Source organism: Ischnura elegans, chromosome 3 (genome assembly GCF_921293095.1).
Source record: "Ischnura elegans chromosome 3, ioIscEleg1.1, whole genome shotgun sequence".
Lineage (NCBI taxonomy): Eukaryota > Metazoa > Arthropoda > Insecta > Odonata > Coenagrionidae > Ischnura > Ischnura elegans.
Window position 1 is genome coordinate 63,837,715 of NC_060248.1, and position 19,568 is coordinate 63,857,282.

Below are 19,568 nucleotides of genomic sequence, written 5' to 3' on the forward strand. Positions count from 1 at the left end.
TGGTTTAACCTTGCAATGAAATCTTGAACTAGCTAGCATAATTAAACAAATGGCTGCAGATGTTCATTTGAATTATAGCAATCGCTTACTCCATGAATTGATAGAGACAAACATAGAGATCTAAATTAGGTACGAATACAACCCAATGACTACAGATCCCACTCCATCCAACTCAAATAAAAGAGTACCTAAAATCCAATATGAGAAATACAAGGAAAAGTACAAGAATAATATGACTACGCAAACAAATGCAGAGTTCTACTATTACATATCATGCTATCCTCATCTGGTGACATAATAATTCCCTTTTTCTTCCTACCATTAAGCATATCCTCAATGAATCTATTCATTTGCCTGCTAATACTTCGGCCAAATTGCAACCTTTAACCAGAATAAATTTCAGAGCCATTAATTAGGCAAAAATACATGTATAACAATAACAACTATGTATTGGTAGTGGCCCTATTAATTCCTTGCCCTCGAAATGTATAGGTACTTAAATCACATAATTTTTGTGAGTGTACATATTGATGTTATGGTCGGTGCTATTTATGACCCATAGAAATATCAATTCAAGGAGATTTTATATACCATATTTTGATCAAACTTTGACATTTTTTTGAAAAGGTAAAATATTTAATAATTTCAAGGTAGTCTTTAGATATTCCAGGAGTGATTTTATGTCAAATAGTAAAAAATATTGCTTAACAGAACCAATTGAGCATGTTTGAATCAGGCAAATTGGATTTTTTAGTTCCTCAAAAGTGGTCATAACTCGGTAGAATTACCCTACCATTTAAATGCTGATATCCAACTTAAACTATGACATCAAAGTGTATAAGCTATTTGCATGCATACCAAACGAAATCCCTTTTACCCAATGTTGTCCCTAAATATGCATAAATTATCTTAGAAATAGGATGGAAATAAGGGAATGAATGAACTCTTGAATAAGGCATGTTTATTAGAATTTTTTGGAAAAGTTGATGATGTTAGAAACAGACAAGGAATCCATAATCAAAAAATCATGGATCTTCTATTCTATATTCAAGCAAAATGGTAGTTAATGTAACACTTTTCTGATAAAAATTTGCTTAAAGCAAGACTGGGTCATTGATGAAATTACTGTACTCTCATTCCAGGGTCGGATCGCCAGGAAAGCAAAAGGAACTAAAGAGTTCAATCGACGCTCAGCTGAAGATTCGTTTCGAAGTCTCGTGAAAACTCATGAAAAATATGGGTGGGTCACACCTCCGCTGGCTGATGGATAAATTCATCCGTGACTCATTGAAAGAAACAAACGCCAGTAAAAAGATGTTTGCTCATTTCTCCTTAATATTTGATTAGTTTTTTAAATGTTGTTAGGTGATATGATCAGGTATTTCTAACATTCCTTGGGTTAAACTCTGGTGTTGATGATCAACAACTCCCATGGAAAAGCATGTTAGTGAAAGGACAAATCTAATATGTATCAGAATACAGTTGGTGATAATCACTGATGAGTACCTACAAATTTTTATGTCCTTTCAAAGGAAAAAAAATCATTCAAGTTATAAAAAAATGACCTCATCTCATCATTTCACACTGTTGATTGTTCAGTTGATGTTGGAAATATGTACTTAGATGATAATGGCTATTTTTGGTTGGAATGTGGTCATGTAACATAGACACGCTTAGCACATTAATTTCTATGAAACATCGTTGTCATGTATGTAAATGAAATATTTTAAGCATCTTTGATGAGTTGTTGCAACTGCCGGAGTAGTTGTATGCATATTATTGGGTGCATTAAGAGTAAAATCTCAAGTAATGACTGGAGAAGGAATATAGACTTTTAAATTTCAGGGATCAGGCATTAAAAGCTAGCGTTGTTAAGGATGTCTTTCATATTTCCCAGTCTTGCCCATCTTATTCTCATACTCCATTACATATTATTATAACATTGAAATGGTGTTCCAGGTTGTCCTATTGTGAGATTTTTACCTCTCATGGTAGATCTTAGAAAAAAGGATTATTCAAGTCCCCACATGCCCATGTATTTGTAACGTTATGTATTTCCAGCTTTCAACCTGGTACACTAACTACCCAATTGATAAGTTGTAACATTTTAGGAAAGGAGGTCCCAATACAATCATGTTATGTGTACAAGACACCTGGTATAATCACTAAAACATCTTTCAAGAAAATGTGCTGATGTCAGTCCAAATACACATTCCTTGAGATGATTATTATTGTCTTATGTTATGTGTTATGCTCATAATATTAAATATTTGATAACATCTTTCAAAAATGTTCAGATGTCCAGTGCCACATTCCTGCCAAATACATTAGCTAGATTTGCCAAAGAATTGTATACATGTTTTTATTATTTGTAAGTGACAGTCCTGAATACCAAGTGCTCTTCGGCAATCATTTCATTAGAATTTCACTATGTATGTTAATTATGCCCTCGTTAATATGTCGATGCTCTCTCATATTTTGAGGAAAGTCATTAAGAAACTCGGGAGAGTTTTACACTCTTAGTTGAAGAGTATTGTTATACAATCATTGTTAAAATTGTGTTGATATATAAGAATATTGTGAGGACGCTTGATGAAATTGGTATAAAGACATAAAAATCTTAGATAAAAGGAAAAAAGAATTTCACAAAATATTTCCGAGATTTTACAATGAATTTTATGCATGAGAAAATCCACGTGCAAACCCAAACAGGCTTTAAATTAAACTCTTTGTAGGTTTGACAACTTAAAAATCATATTAAAATGTGGCTTCATATATACCATTTGAACTATAAAAAGATAAACACAGATCCGTCCCAAATAAATTTTTTTGTGTGAGTTTACAACTTTTATTTAATTTTGATATGCCTAAAAATTTATTTGATATCAATTCAAAATGCGAGTCATAGCTCAAAATTTATTGCGACTGATGTCATTATAGTAGGTTGCATTTAGCTGAAACCGAATGAATTGAAGCTTACTCTTCACTCCTGGCATAAATATCCACGGGAATAGACGATTGAGGCTGAGCACTTTCATTTTGCTTTGATTTTTATGTACCTTCTTCATCAAAAGAGAGATATTTTTGTACGGCGCACAATGTTTTAAGCACACAAATCAAGGGCATTAAATGGTTTGCCATAATTATTTACAATGTGTGAATTTAGCATTAGGATTTCATGAAATTACAAATCCACATCAATTGGCAATTATCTGGTTTTGTCCTGAAGATTACTTTCCATTGCTTTTTTGTTCAAAATCACCACCAATTACGCTGCCAAGGTTGTGATACATTTCATTTTTTTCTTATTTAAGACATGATTATTTAATTGAAAGAAATATGGCAGAGCCTTATAACATTTCAACCATATTTAATTATACATATTAGGATTTCAATCACATTGACATAATTCATGTGCTTGTGCATTTATATGGGCTCTATAACAAAGAAAAAAATGTTTTCTATAAAAATATACTGAATTTGTCTTGATGTGACTCAAAATGTTTTCTTTCTATCTACATGGAATGTGCCAATTAGTACTGATAATGAGTATTCCATTTGGATCAAATGTGATAAGTTGTCTCTGTTTAAACTTGGGCAACAAAAATAAACTTTTCTGTCAAATGAGTGTGTTAAAACATCATTTTCTATTCATATCTTTTGACTGTCATTTAACTCAAGAATGATATAGCATATGTGAATGAACTATCAATTACATACACTTTTCTCAATACAGCACCATACCTTCTCGCAATAAAGAATCAGCTCCATTTTCAGTTAACCTGGATCCGCCCAAAATATTTTTTTTGAGATTAATGATTCATATTCTAGGGGAATGGTAAGGGTCTCATTTTTACTACATTCTGAAAATATTTCGTTGATCCGTTGCGTAGTTTCCGAGATACAGGCTGTGACATAAATGTCACATTGGGCGGATCTGTTGTCTTTTGGTGCAAGGTAATATTTCCCCAGAAAAAGCAAATATTTTTCGCATTTGAGCTGCACTGTTCATTTAAATGATAAAAAACACTAGAAAAACATATTATTAATTACGTACATTATTTTCAAGCTTTTGTTTAAATTTAAAGTAAATTGTTTAAAAATTTAGCAATAATTTTCAGAGTTCCATTGCCCGCGATTCATAAATTTTTCGATGTAAATTGTGATTTTTTAAGATGTAGAAGTGTTTTGGATTTTTTCAATGCTATTTCACAAGTTTGGGGTATATTTAAATTTATAATGTTTATATTATAAACTTGTCAAATACACATCAAGAAAAATTATTTTAAATTTATGTATAAATTTAAGTTTTCGGCAGTAGTGTTATGAAACTACAGAACCTTGAATTGACACAATCAATGGATTTGTTGAAGGTACATTTAAATAATATTTTTACATGGCTAATAAGTAAAATAGTTGAAAATGCATTTCCCAATTTTGGAAAATACATAGAATAAATATACATGTTTGAAAAATATTCTCACAACATATAAGGGTGTAATACCTTATAAAATTGAATTAAATTTGAATCAATTTGTTTTATATAAACTAAAGATTGCTTTAGAGTTCAATGCCGGCGTATACGTACCATTTTGAGTGGTAAGTAGTAAAGCAATATTTGTCCATATTTCATGCATCGCATGCAGTGCATTTGACGGAAGCGCAATGTTCTCCAGCACGGCGACGCAATCTTTTGAGACTAATTGATCATTAGCATCGTAACATATTTCACTGTCTGCCTCTGTTGAAAATGAAGTAGTACGGCGGCTATACTTGCCTTTGCATCGATGTATGGTCAGTAATGTTTGCATTATTACACGCCTGATCTCTAATTGTGACATGCAATGACCATATTTTGCTTGTGAACAGATTGTGAACAGCTACATCCAAAAGTCAAGGAAAATATTCCACCATTACCACCAAAACTGATTGTCCTCCGCCGAATGAATTACATGCAAGGATGGATACCAAAATACTCCACAATCATACTCCTGCCAAAAGAGAGTTTTTTCAGTGGGAAAAATCCCTCTGAAACGTTCTTTCAATTTAGTGATCTACGGCGAAGCTACCACAATTTGTCTATTATGTCGGGCATCGTATTGTCTGCACAGTGAAGGTATCTACTCATCACAAAGAACCTATTCCTTCGCTTGGCTACGGTAACCATTGAGTTGTGAGCACCCCCAGAATCTTCCCAGGAGCATCGCTTGGATGGAAACCAGTTACAACCTCATAACAGTAAAATCCCAATGAAAATTTTCATCTCCTCTTTACTGATGCTAGAAGATGAAAAAACAATAGAAGTAGTATAATTATCTAATTCTGCCATGAGAAAAAAGAATGTCATCCGAAAAAATCTATTTAAAAAATTTCTACACCTAATTTTTCCCTCTATTCAGGAAGATCTGTTTCGGGGAATAACCTATTTCTTACAAAATGACCTTCTTGTCGCAAACTGGCAGCTTCTCTTTTTACTTTTTTCTATTGGAGAAGTGATGTAAGCTTCGTTGACTTCGAATCCTTTTCCTTACATGTAACTGGTACCGAAATACTTCAGGACTTCTCTCGAAATTCATTAGTATTATCATTATCAAGCTGCAAAACAAGCTCCACTCTTGCCCGAAGTTGTCTTCCCGTTAAATTTTCCACAATTTCCACCAGCCTGGTCATCTGCAATGTCCTCATCAGTGACAATTGCTGCTTCTGGTAGCTCAAGGTATATTGTACTTCGTCAAAGTCTTCGTTTTCCGGAAGCTATTTGGCTTCACACAGTGTAATATCTCTGAGCTATCGATATCCCTAATATTAAAAAATTTAATTCAAAAGTACCGTATAAGCTTGTGTAAGAGGCGCACACGTGTAAGAGGCGCACCCCTATTTTGAGCGTCGGAGCTATAAAGAAAAAAATTTTCGGCATTTTTTTTAATACTATCGCGCGGTGTTGCAGACGTACGCCGGGAATTTCGACAGTTATCGAACTTTCCTCTTTCAATATTAATTGAAAGAGGACATTTTGATAACTGAGGCGGTAATAGCGGCATAAGAGGGAGTAGAAAGAGTTCCGATCCTCTCTTCACATACGCCGTTGCTCTACGATGCTTGTCCTATTCAAGAACAATTTTGTTTAAATGCACTTGCAGGAGTATTGCAATAGAATTGCAGCCGTGGAAAATTTTAAGGCAAAACACGACAGGCATTTAGCACGAACCTTCCCAAGAGCTTGGACAACAATCGGGCAATCTCAGCGCCGTAGGATAATAACCACGTCGTAGATTTAACGGAACCACCCTCGGTCCTCCATCAGCCAATGCCTCTGCCGTTTTTTTTCCCTTTCCGAGACCCCACAGGAAAACATCAAGTGACAGGGGAACAATGGAAAAGTGTTTCATCCCTACCCCGTTTCACCAACTGACCTTGATCGATCTCCCAGTTTCTGGAGGCCAAATGCTAGGTGAGTCATCAACTAGGCCGGAAGATATCTCGATAGCTTTCAATAATTGTATGACACGCACCAGGTTCAAAAAAAAGAAAGAGATCTAACGCGACGCATATCTGACAGAATTTGAGTTTTTTAAGCTCTAATTGTTTGACACAAAGATTTATAGTTACAACAAGGCTACTTATATTCAAAATAGTCCAAACAGGACAATTTCGGAAGAAACAAGCGTAGCATACGCGCATTCAAACAAGACGAGACGGACTGAGAACTTTATGCAACGCAAACTGCGTATATCACATTGCTGCTCCTTCGCCCCTTCGCTTTGAAGGCAACGACGTCAAATGCAAGATCGGACGTGTTCTTCCCGTGCTCATAGCTTCGTAGCTTGAAATACGGAGGGGAGGGAGCGCGCACCATCCCCTCCGTATTTCGTCGCTTGCTTCGAAGACGGAGGGATCGCGCTCCTTCCCCTGGACCTCTCCTTCCGCGCTCTTCACTTACAAGCATTTCTGATTTCTTCCATCCACAATTTAGTCCAACAATGAACACACTCATTCGAATTTTTTAAAGCGCAGGTTTTGATACCAATATCATTTTCAGTTGCAATAATCGTCATATTTCGTCTGAAGATGATTTTTGGAAAATCAGGCCCTCAGCGTAATGGAAATTACTCGGCAAGACAGATATTGACTATTGACCAGGTATGTCGTTCAAAAATACGCGTTTCTCTAAGTTTGATAAGCGATTACTATATGCAGTATAAATGGCGCGGGATGCCCACTCGTGGCAGTAAATTTAGCGCGCCCTCCGGAGCGAAAAACCCCCGCGCGATCTTTTCCATGTTCACCTCTGGGGTACCGACGTGACGGCGCGATGCTTACAAGAAAAGCAAACAGGAGCATTTTAAAAATACGTCACTAAGGGAGAAACTCCCCTGCCTGCCGCTTGTTTTTGACCCAGGGTTTCAGATGACTGACTCATGCTGAAAACCAAGGTCACTCAGTTCCCCTTAGACTCGCGACCGGTGAAGGGGAGGGGGGAAGATAAGAAGTTTGTGTAAGAGGCGCACCCTCATTTTCGGCTGCAATTTTTGGGAAAAAAGGTGCGCCTCTTACACGAGCTTATACGGTAATTACCGGAATAAAAGTTAATAAATGCAAATTTATCGACTAATTGATAAATGATAAGTCTTTTGGTGGGAATACGAAGAAAAAAACGTTGAAAATGGAATAAATTCTAACTAGAGCATACAATTCGAAACTTTGAAGATTTGCATAGGGATCCGCCCAATGTGACATTTATGTCACAGTAACATTTATCAGAGTATATTACAGAAATGGAAAGCAATACCAAACATATTAATGTATTATTAATAATTTTGTATCATTATGTTGATACATACCAAAAATTGTCGCTGTAGCGCATATAGTTAATGAAAAAATTAAATATTTACACAAAGCGAACGTCCATTTTTAGTGTCTAGGGAAGGCGCATATGTACCAGGGGTACTCAAAGGATAGGTCTTCACTCTCACTTGACAATTCTTACCTTGAATTGAAGCACTTAGCTTCCTCTTTCTTATAAGGTATAAAACACAACAATATACCGTGCCTGAACGATGCAAGAGCCATTACAGTGGAGCGATACAGGGTGTGACATTTATGTTACATTGGGCGGATCCAGGTTAAAAGGGAAGAATACAAACTACAATAATGCCATGATGTACAAAATTGACAAAAATTATGTACGTCCTAGGTGAGTGAGAAGCAGTAGAGAATGGGCCTACCTCATTCTTCTTGAGCCAAGAAATCGTAGCAAGAGTGTTTATGTATTGAGGAATATGGAAACTCATGGAACTACAGTTAAAATTATTCATTAGACATCTCTAATTCTGTTACCTCAAAAATAGGCCAGATGAGATGGCAGAAAGCCCTTGGTCATTAGGCTATCTGGAGAGTGCATTCATTTAAGAATGGAAATTATATATATTTCTATGAGTACATATAATGTAAGGACTAAGGACTGTACATTCCCTTCACCTGAAGGGTCAACATAGCTCTTCCTCGATATGAACTGAACAACAGTAAGGACAGGTAAATATGAGGAGTAAAAATGCACACAGATGCTGAGTAGCTTAGTAAGTCATTTCAGATTCTGGAGCTAATATGAATAACCTCCAGAGAGGAGGGTAGCTTAATAAGCATAGATAATGTGAAGAGAGCTGATGGTAAAGTCATAACTCACACTACTGAACCTCCATACTGTTAGGTGATCGTAGACAAATAGATCATCATCTAAATGGTGTAATTTATACAACATCACAGTCAAATACTACACTGTATTGGCCCGGAGTAGGTTTTTGGCCAACTTTCAGGGGGTAACCTGGTGACAGAAGACAAACTTCCTAGGAGATAAGTGAAGGGAAAAGGAACATAAAATTGCAGAAAATGTAATATGTACACTGATTGGTTAGCCTGAACATAAAATCTTCACAGGTTTGGCATTAGGTAACGCTTATTATGGCCACTACCAAACATGTAAAGTTTACATTCAATTGTCATAATAAAAAACTAAATTTAGCCAAGACTGCTCAATTCTTCTAAAAGGCAATTACAAGAATGCTGGTATTTCATATTTATTTTAAAGGGTTTTATGGCAATACATTTTTTATTTAAAGTAAAAAAATGGAAAAAATACATCTTTTAATAGACAATATATGAGGCACTTCAACTCAATAGTCATAAAATAATTGTTTTGGAAAATAATTATAAATGTATGATCAGTCTTACACAAAACAAAACGTAATTTAAAAAACTTACACCTTCTAACGTTAATCCTTGAAAATACTGAGTTTTCCTTTGGCTGAAACACAGACTCGAAGTCTTAATTTTTCAGCTGTATTTCTTGTAAAATCGATTTCTGCAGCAGTAAGTCCTTGAGGGAATGTCAGTGGTTCCTTTCTATCATCCTCGATAAATTCTTTAAGATCCTTCTCTGCAGTTTCTTTGAAGGTGTCACTGACATCCACTCGTGGATTTTTTTTCTGCAAGAAAACAGCATTATGGTATTCATCTTGAGCAGAAATTTAAAGCTACATAAATAAATTAATTAATTGAATCATGGCATGGGATTGACATAAAAAAGACAGGACATGGGTCTTTGCATTCATTTACTAATAGAATACAATTATCTAGAATTTGTGAGATATACTTTCAATGCTGTATAAAAACGTGAGTTGAGATTACTGATACAAAGCAAGAAATGATATTTTGGTTGTTACATGGCTAAATTTCTTAGGTCCCACACTACTTTCGTACAGTGATATATAAGTGGATGATTCTTTCATCATATGGCCACGTGAAATGGAAGCACTTCACTAGTTCCTGATCCAGTGGAGTATATAGACCATAATTTTAGGAGGGAGAGCATGGTCCTCCTCCCCTGTGTTTATTGGGTAACATTGGGATTCGGAATATGAAATGAAAATGGAAAGAAAGAAGCAGTTTTGAGGTAGGATCAAGTAATACATGTTTACATACATGCAAACAATTAGTTAAAATAACTTTCCTTGTACCCCAAGGAAGACCTGGAAGATGATAAAGAGCTTACATAATTGTAAGACAGATGTTTAAGAAGAGTTTGATTATCTAGTGCAGTTTCCCTGCAGTGACAGGGATACTGATCACAAACTGGTACAGTAAAACCTCTTTACATCGTAATGGAGGGGACCAAAATTTGGGCAATTTGATGTATGGAGGTTCACTATAGAGAGGTTTTAGTGGTAGGCACAATTTTTTCATATCCTTTGGAAATGAAAGGCACTACTGTCTTTTAAACCATTGTATTTAAGTGTTTAAACACACATGCATACATCAGGGAACATATATTTATTATTTAATAATTACAGAAAGAGAGAGCTATCGCATGATTTTTACCATGATTCGAGAGAAAATGATGTGATCTCTCTCAATTCAACAGTCACTTAAAATGATTAGGATAGTTGGATACCTTTTTTCTTATTTACTGTTAGGTATGGTCTCATATTGAACAAAATGGCCACAACTAATGATTAACGTGAAAATTAGAGCATAATAAGGTATTTAAGAAAAGAAAAGAGTGAAACATTTATTGCTGAAAATGACATTCTATGTACGTAATCACAGCTGCATTAATGGTCTCTTGTTGTCTCGGTATGATTTGCGGAGGTAGTGAGGCTGTCTCGGGGGTATCTCCTTGGTATGATAAGTGGAGGTTTTACGATATAAAGAGGTTCACTACAAAGAGGTTTGCCTATAAATTTACATGTAAATCAGACGGGACCGTAGGGGTGGTATGATGTATGGAGGTTTATGATGTAAAGAGGTTCACTACATAGAGGTTTTACTGTACATACTAATGAGATGCAACAGTAGGTTAGAAGGTACACTGGAACCTCGTTAAAGCGAGTATGGGCTATAACGACACCCCCGCTATTACGAGAGAGAGCCGATGCACCGTCAATTGACCCTATAATAAGCGTGTTAAAAAATTCGTTTTTACGAGACCCTTTCGGTGTTGGCTCTCGCCATAGCGAGGGTTTCACCGCCGGAAGACTTTCATGAAGACTCCTTAACCTCTGTAATTGCTAGCGATCTGTTAGAAATGAAGTTAATGGAGTGCTCAGTCTCAAATTTATGTGGTAAACTGTCGTTCGATAAATATAATGATGACGAAACAATGCTTTGCATGATTTTCATTCAGTGCGGCGCTTATAAATTGTTTGAATAGTTAGTCGTTATTTGAGTAAGGAAATTTAGTGATGCAAAAAAACATCGCCTTTCGTCTGGATTTATGCTTACGTTTATCGGATAGATGTTTATCTGTCGCCGCACCACTCCTGTTCCTGTATATCTGATCGCAACAGGTATATAGGCTATTATTTGCTCCACCTCCGGTAAAGCGACAATTCGCTATAGCGAGTGTTTATTAGTGCACCGTGGGGTGTCGTTATATCGAGGTTTCACTGTACATAATTACAGATTTGGGGTTGGGGTGTAGATATTTGGAGAAGAATAAGAGAATGGAAAACCACGGACTTAGGAGGAATGGTATCTTGATGAGTACGGACATATAAACTGGAGGATGGGTGGGAGAGGGTTCAAATGGTAAAAACAGGCTTTTACATTGGAAGAGACATTAATTTAGGATAACCAGCCAATCAAAGTAGGAAAATTCATGCGTAATTCCCAGTTTTCCAAGGAAATTTTACAAAATTCCAGGCTAATCTTGAGTGATTACTGCGATACATGAGAATTTTAGATCACCCAAAATTACTTCAATACTTATAAATTTTATTATATCTATATATTAAAAAAAACAAGGAATAGCTTAGTTAGCACACATTGTATTTTAAATTTAAATTTATTCAATGCAAGCCAAAACTCTGCTTTGACCTCATAAGACTGGTAGGTTTGATGGGAAAGAAGTTTAACCGAATGAAAAAGTTTAACGAGGAGGGAGAGGTAGGCTTGTGCATTTGATCAAGGTAAAAGGGGCAAAACACAGGACCACCATCAGCCTGTACAGATTAACTTAAATTTCGACGTACTATATTTTTCTAACTTCCTTACCTTATCTTCATCATTTTCCTGGTCATTTTTTCGAGCACTGGCAAACATTCGCTGGCATATTCTCTGCTCAACATTCAAACTGCTTTGCTGCTTGACTTCAAGCTAGATATTTTTACAATAAATATGCATAATTAACATAATGATTTAAGTGAAATTTATTTTCAATAAAAATTGAACTACCTTGGCACTCACCCTTTTTAATTCTGCATTTACTTCTGGCAAATTTGGCTTCAAGCGTTTAGCTGCAAGTAGAAATCTCCTTGCTTCTGAAAATTCACTAAGGGTCAGGTATGCCTTTCCTCGACTAGAAAAAAGCAAACACTTTGTGAGTTCTAAAATTAATGATGATAGCAAGCTTAATCCAATGAAAATTCAATATCAGGAAATTACTTACTTATACAGGGCTTTTACGTTGTTAGGATCAAGAGCAAGAGCCTTTTTGGTGAAGATACAAGCTTTAGGAGGATCATTTAGAAGATTATACGTAACTCCAAGATTGACATATAGTTTCAGTAGTAAATGATTCATCTCACACTCATCCTTTTCATCCTTGACAGTGGTGCAGTCCTCTAAAATTTGAACGGCACGCTTAAACCTGTAAATAATCAATCACAAAGTAAAGCAAGTAAGTTACACTTATAAACTGGCAGAATGGCATTATACATGCAAAGGCTTCACCTAGAAATAAGAAGAATTACCTTTTTGCAGCTTGCTGATAAACTTTGCTCTTGAACAGGTCAGTGCCTTGTCGGTGAAATCCCTGTGCAGCACTTAGTACCACAGGGAAATCTGCCTTACTTTGTTCTTCATGAGTCAAAGAATCAAAATTAGCAGCCCCACCACTATCAATGAAGTCCATCAGCTGTACATCAAACAATACAGTAGCATCTGAAAATCAACAAGTATCATGACATCAGAGAATAATAGCAGCTATTTCATGAAAAACAATCCTAATGAGCATTTATACAAATTACCTTCACATACTTACAAAATTAGCCTCACAATAGAATGTATTTGTGTGAAGGTAATATTAAACATATAACCTTCACATACATATACTCTCTTTTTAAAATAATAAATTCACTTATAATACTTTACAGAATACAATCCCACATAAATAGTTTCGCAGACAGTAGGATGTTGGTCCCACAATGGATAAAAAGAACATTTTATTTTATTCTCAAACCACCGAATACAGCTCATATTGGCCATTTTAGATTGGGGTATGCAACAAATTTAACAAGTAAACGTACACAAACACCCATACCCTGAACAGGGGAAACCTACCCAGGCGGGACTCGAACCAACAACCTCTTGTTTGGCAGGCAAGGACGTTACCCCGCCGCCACCAAGGAAGAATACCACTTACCAGGAAGAATACGAGGCGGGCAACCTAATTTGCCATATGCAAGGTGTGGTTTGATGAGAAACCAAGACCGCTCATTTCGACACATAGATTTGATAGCCTCTTCAAGACCAGGAATCAAAGACCCATTTCCCAGCCTATATTTTTGTGGTCCAGTGCGCATGTATGTTGAGTCAAAAGGCTCTTCAATGAACTCATTATAAGCATTGTAATGGACTGTAACAAGAGCTCCTTCTGGGACTTTTGGGCCATTCTTCTCGCCAAACCGAAGAATCTGAGGGAATGAGCAGAGAAAGAAAATCAATTCTCATCCAAGTACAAAGAACTAAGTAAAAAGGTATATGGAAGTTATAGGCCAATAACACTTATAGAAATTTTTTCGAAAGGAAACAGCTTATTTAAAATAAAGCAAGAATTGACAATAATTAAAAATTTTAGCCAATTGCCAGATGCCAGCAAAATTCAAGCTAAGACAAGAGGCCAGTTTCATAAAAACAAGTCAAGGTCAATGAAGGGTGCATTATTATTATAATAATATGATAAAAAAACTAGAATAAAGCCTCTATAGAATCAGGAAGGGATGACAGAAACAGAACTACATAACTATATTAAGACTTTAAATTACTTATATACAATATTAGTGCTGATACATGATCATTTTTGCAGAAATATAAGATGAACCCAAATCGAAATGGTGTTTTCTGTTGTTTGCAATATTCTAATTCTGTAGTTCATCACAGTGCATTTCGTACGTGCAACTACAAGTGTTATAAAAAATGTATAAATGATCATGAATGGAGTAAAATCTTACACAGAGAAGTGAATTCCCATGCATATAAAGACCACAAATATATTTCCTATGCCTTGGATGAAACTAATAGAAATTATTTTAAAAAAATAAGGGTCATACAAAGAAGTCAACTATTAAGTCCCAAGCAAAAGCGACAATGCCATTATAAGATGGAGCAAAAATATAAATATAAAACTACTTTCCCTTGATAATAGCAACAGAAGCAATAAACTATGGAAAAGCAACTGTGAAGCAACTATGGCAAAAGGAAGCAATTTTGAAGAGTTGAGCATAGCCACTATCTACAAGAGTTGAAAGAGGTGAGGGCACGCAAGGAGCAAGCAGTAAAACTGAGGGTAGGTAAGGAAAGGGAAACCAGGAAAGAGTGATTATGAGTGACAGAACTTGCTGATGGACTGGTAAAAGGATAATCTATCAATTGAATGAATGCTGCCAATAAATTGAGTGATTCTTTGCAAGAAAAACAAATCCACCATTCCTCGGAAGTCAAGATCGGAAAACACAGCCCGGAATTTGCTCAAATATGCAATATAAGTGGTGACTGATGTAAAGCAGAAGAATTATGTATGTGCTAAAATAATAGACAGTAGGAAATTAAGTGTAGAGCAGCATCAAAATAATCTTTTGACTGATGGCTGTTGACAAAATATATATCCAAAACTAACAATATTTACATCAAAAAGAATTATTCAGCAGGTCTACAAAAACCAATTTAGTTTTCATTACACTCTCAACTGACCGTATCTCTCCTAGTTATTGTAATCTTTAGAAATTCTGATAATCACAAAATTCATGCTCTTGCACCTAATACCACAATTTTAAATGACATGACTTAATTCAAGTGCTCCCATTTCTTGACAACTGTTTTAAAATCTGACTTCTTCCTTGCCAATCCTCCCTTACCCCCATTAACATCGTCACCACCTGACCTTCTATCCGCCTCTCCCTCCCCAGATTCTATACTTTATTGTTTTGACCCTCCCTCTCCTACTGTTGTCGGATATATAAGGCTCAACACTGTAAGAGCTCCTCCTGTTTGCCTTAATGATACTATAACCGTCGAAACTAGTTGACAGCAAATAAAAGTTTGTGGAACAGTACTGGGTTTTTTCTTCACCATGAATGTTTTAATCTTCTTATTTATTCCTGAAAGTGATTGCTATTTTCTAATACCCTATGACCATGCATGGTCAAATATAATTTCTTCACCAGGCAAGTAGACAAAATGAATGTTATTTGTAAAAACTAAACATTTTTTTTAAATTTGCCCTAATAGGCAACAGATGAGAAATTCTCATGCATCAACCTATAGGGAAATTTTAAATACCATATTTCTCCGAATATAGTCCCTCCCCCCCTAATTTTGAGGCTTCAGTTTCAGGAAAAGTTAAAAAAAAAAAAAAAAAAAAAAAAATGCATTTGAATATAGTCCCCCCCTTTACTTTTACCACAGACATTTTTGGAAAAAAAAGGGGGGACTATATTCAGACATATACGGTATTATTCTGAAAGAAACTGTACTTGGAAAGAACCTGTAACTGGAACGATTTTTAACTTTTCTTTAACTTTCTATTTTTAGCTTTTCTTTAACTTTCTATTTTTAACTTTTCTAGTATTGAGTTCTTTAACAAAATAAACCCAGCTTATTCCATATGACCATATATATGTATTACCTTCTTCTTTACTCCACCATCAGCTGTGACATCTCTCATTTTTGCAGCATAAGTTTCAAATGGTGTCTCTCCAGGCACACATGGTCCACCATCCTCACCCAGTTCATCAAAGTCATCCAATTGTATATGTTTGAGAATTTCTTCATTTGCAAAATATGTGTTTTCCATCTCATTGAAGCCTCTAAAATTGTCATCTGGTTTTATCTGGAATGTTGTACCTTGACTCAGCTCCCTAGAGAGAAAAAATACAATGCGTCTCTCAATGCTCCATTTTCTCATTTTATGGCATCTTTACCTAAAATAAGAAAATTTTGAACTCAATCCATGTTCATCTTTGAAATATTATTTATTATGTATTTTTCTGATCTGTCAAATAGTTTACACGTTGCGCACGGATGGCGAGAATTCTCGTCATTTTTTTCCCGAACGTTCCGGACGAATTACGAAGCCTAAACAATTTTAAAGCGTACAATACGTATTCATTATTACGTTTTCAGTTGTTGTTCGTTATTCATAATGAATTAATGCATCATAACGTTTGATTGGGTAAAGTTGTATTCTAAACATTAGCTTTTTAACCATGTTTAAACCAAAGGCATATTTCGAATCTCAACACCTCCACCCAGAATCGGCGTTCCTAGGAATTTAAATACCCTGGTACGCAACGTGTTAATAAGAACCGCTCTGAACTTGTTCATAAACTCTTTTGAGATGGTGGAGTTCTCTCTTTAGCATGGCTGCTGGACTGAGCCTCAAGAGACTCTTCCATCCTCTCTGTAAGGAGCATTATTGCAGGACATCTGTTGAGAAGAGTCCCGCAGGCAATCACACATGCTCAGCTCCTACCTTTTCCTACCTTTACCGACTCCTCTCTGCAGAGACTCAGACTCATCTCTGACCCCGAGAGTAGTTGGGCTCCTTCCTTTCTGGTTATAAAACTCTACCAGAGGCATTGATTTGCAGCCAAGTGATGACTTATTTATAAGTATAAGCTAAATGGATAATTTTTGCTTGCTCTTAAATTTTAGACTATTAATTGAATTCCTTGTATTTTTGTGTGCAGGAGCTTTACCATCAATATTAACAGATTTAATGCATCAATAATTTCCATGTTGATTTTTACACTGAAGTCGAGATATCAGTTTATCTTTACGGTAGATAATCGGTAAAAAATTCTAACCACTGCTCAAAAGAAAAAGAATTCAAGTCTTAGTTCAAACTTTTTGAGAAAGGAACAAATATTTAGTTCACAAAATGCCTGAATATAAAATTATATGACCTTGGTCCCTTGCCACAAAGGGAGGTTATAAAAGACAAGAGGTCCAGGTACCTGCTCACAGATTTCAATGGTAGGGCCTGACCCCCACTGCGTTGAGTCCAGAAACTAAGACTTCGCATACCTGAAACCACCATAAATGGGGGAGAGCAAGGAGACGATATATACGGCATTCATTTGCTTAGGAAAATCTCTGACAGATATTTCCAGCATTCATCTCCCTTGTTAAGAAACCTACTGCCATACGATTCCAGCGTTAGTATCAAATTAGTTAACCTTAAAACACCTAGAATGTCCATAGTGACACAGAAAAAACGTTTCTCTCAGTGCCTGACTTGCCCATACAGGCAAGCAGGTACTGAGAGAATACTTTAGGACTGGCATTGGGAGTTAATTCAGGCTTCATCTACTGGAAATCTAACATATGTATTAGTAAATTAAAAGCTACTGGCAATTTTCCACAAATCCTTCTAAAACCAGTCATGAAGTAAAATTACAGGATTTGTGGAAATTTGCCAGTAACTTTCAATTAACTTTCAATGGCGGCCTAGGTGGCGGTGGGGTAAAGCCCTCGCCTGCCAAACCGTAGGTCGTGGGTTCGAATCCTGCCCGGGAAAGTGATCCTTATCCAGAGCATGGATGTTTGTGTTGTACTTTGTTAATATTGGAAACCCTCGTTGTAAAAGGCCGTTATGTGCTGTTTACGGGGGATGTGATAAATAAATAAATAAATAAATTTACTGAAGGGTAGGGATTAAATCAAGCAGCTGAAAGTTAAACTAATTCAATTGACTTATTTTATACTCCAAAGACAAGCCTTAGAAAAATGTATGAATTTTAATATCATTTTAACCAAGAATATGTTATAACTATGCCCCACATTCAATAAAACACTACTATGAAATAGTCTCTCTGTATGGAGCATTTTTGCAGAACATCTGTTAAGAAGAGTTCCACAGGCAATCACACATGCTCAGCTCCGACCTTTTCTGACTCCTCTCTGCAGAGACTCTACATTATCTCTGACTCCGAGAGTAGTTGGGCTCCTTGAATGTGAATTGTTTCATTTACTGATTAAGGAGAACGCAAAATAGTTGCTATTTCTCAGTAAGAATGACATTCCATCATAAGTATTGCAACACATCTACTGGTTAAGGTCAATTGGTATGGAGCCTTTGCTCACTTTTTACCCAGGCTTTTTTTCTTTCTCATCTAGAATTTCCCTCTTGAATTTGACTTCATACCTATCGCCCTTATTCTATCCATGGGCCCTGTCTTCCTGCCCCTTCCTTGCTCCAGGGGCAGATCAAGGTCATTGATTTGGGAGAGGCAGGTGGTTCATTACTTTCTGCAACACCTTGATGGTATTCAATAGCTCTGTGTTAATTTGTCTGAGATGTGATATGCATAGACTTTTAGATATTCATCATTTATTTTTTGCTAAGCTGGTTAAATGAAAACTTCCATTGGAAATAACCTTACTTAAAGAAGTTGTGCTACCTTGGCAAGTGGACGGGTTTATTGTTCATCTATTTAAACTTTTGATCTCAGATTCCTTGCCCATGAACATTGGTGAAACCGCGCAAAATTTTTCCTCGTGTGTAACACTTTATTCTGTAAACCTATTTAACTATTTACCAACTTAAGAGTATTCGCCACTGCCTGTATGCCTTTTGCCGACAACTTTATCAACATCATATCATCCATACCAGACTTCAACATCAAATTACCCTTATTTTCCATAGCGCCAATTAGGATAGCCTTAAAATTCACGTAAAACAACGAGGTAAAAATAAACGGAAAGGATGAATGGAAGGTGAAGTGGGAGGAGTGCGTAAGGAAAATTTTGAAGTTACATCATTCCTAGAACTGAACGACATATATCACAAGAAACTGGTTAAATGTATTGACTGATAGATATGTAAAAGTTCCAACTATAAGACCACAACAATCACCGTTGATTATAGGTTATACATAATAAAAAATAATCAGTTAATCAAGTTTACTTACTCCAGATTTATGCCGTCCACCAAATTGGTCACATTGTCGACACACTCATCTTCACTGCTATCGCCTTCTGTAGCATCACTCAGTTTTTCCATAGTTAATGGTTCTTATTCTTCCGAAGGTGTTCACTAGCAAATGCGTTAATCGTTACCGGTTTACTTGAATAAAAAAGATTACGCAAAACCTATCCCTATATACTTCGCACTATAGAAGTCCAACGTTGTTACAATAACACGTGATTCACGCTGTCATGATAATACCATACCATAATTATTACTATGGACCCATGCATTCACTTCCCATGCTCGCTTCCCACCTCTACTTCGATTCCAATTGTCAATCGCATGGCGTCAGTCATTTGCTATTGAGTTGTAGCGAAGCGCCTCT

General features: G+C 36.1%; 2 protein-coding genes across 3 annotated transcripts in view; one reads left to right on the forward strand and one right to left on the reverse strand.

The window, feature by feature from the left end:
- Positions 1-3,628, forward strand: part of LOC124155923 (ubiquitin-conjugating enzyme E2Q-like protein CG4502) — a 74,134-nt gene extending 70,506 nt beyond the window's left edge. For both annotated transcript variants that reach the window (XM_046530147.1, XM_046530148.1), the window contains one exon: positions 1,143-3,628. In XM_046530147.1, coding sequence (XP_046386103.1) covers positions 1,143-1,271 — 129 coding nt within the window. In that variant the 3' untranslated portion in view covers positions 1,272-3,628. The remainder of the gene's footprint in view (positions 1-1,142) is intronic.
- Positions 3,629-9,058: 5,430 nt separating this feature from the next.
- On the reverse strand, positions 9,059-19,512 carry LOC124155921 (inactive peptidyl-prolyl cis-trans isomerase FKBP6). Its single transcript, XM_046530144.1, has 8 exons — positions 19,185-19,512; positions 15,899-16,130; positions 13,418-13,688; positions 12,747-12,936; positions 12,443-12,643; positions 12,241-12,352; positions 12,049-12,150; positions 9,059-9,482 (listed from the first exon to the last, which is right to left on the reverse strand). The coding sequence occupies exons 1-8, from the start codon at positions 19,274-19,276 to the stop codon at positions 9,270-9,272; spliced, it is 1,413 nt and encodes a 470-aa protein (XP_046386100.1). The 5' UTR covers positions 19,277-19,512; the 3' UTR covers positions 9,059-9,269.
- Positions 19,513-19,568: the final 56 nt, after the last annotated feature.

Bases quoted from the DNA above. Each gene is read 5' to 3' on its own strand.
- LOC124155921 (XM_046530144.1), bottom strand. From the start codon at position 19,276: ATGGAAAAACTGAGTGATGCTACAGAAGGCGATAGCAGTGAAGATGAG. The intron at 16,131-19,184 runs GTAAGTAAACTT...TTTTCTCTCTAG, and splicing joins GTGGACGGCATAAATCTGGA to GGAGCTGAGTCAAGGTACAA. The intron at 12,937-13,417 runs GTAAGTGGTATT...GTTGATTTTCAG, and splicing joins CCCGCCTCGTATTCTTCCTG to ATGCTACTGTATTGTTTGAT.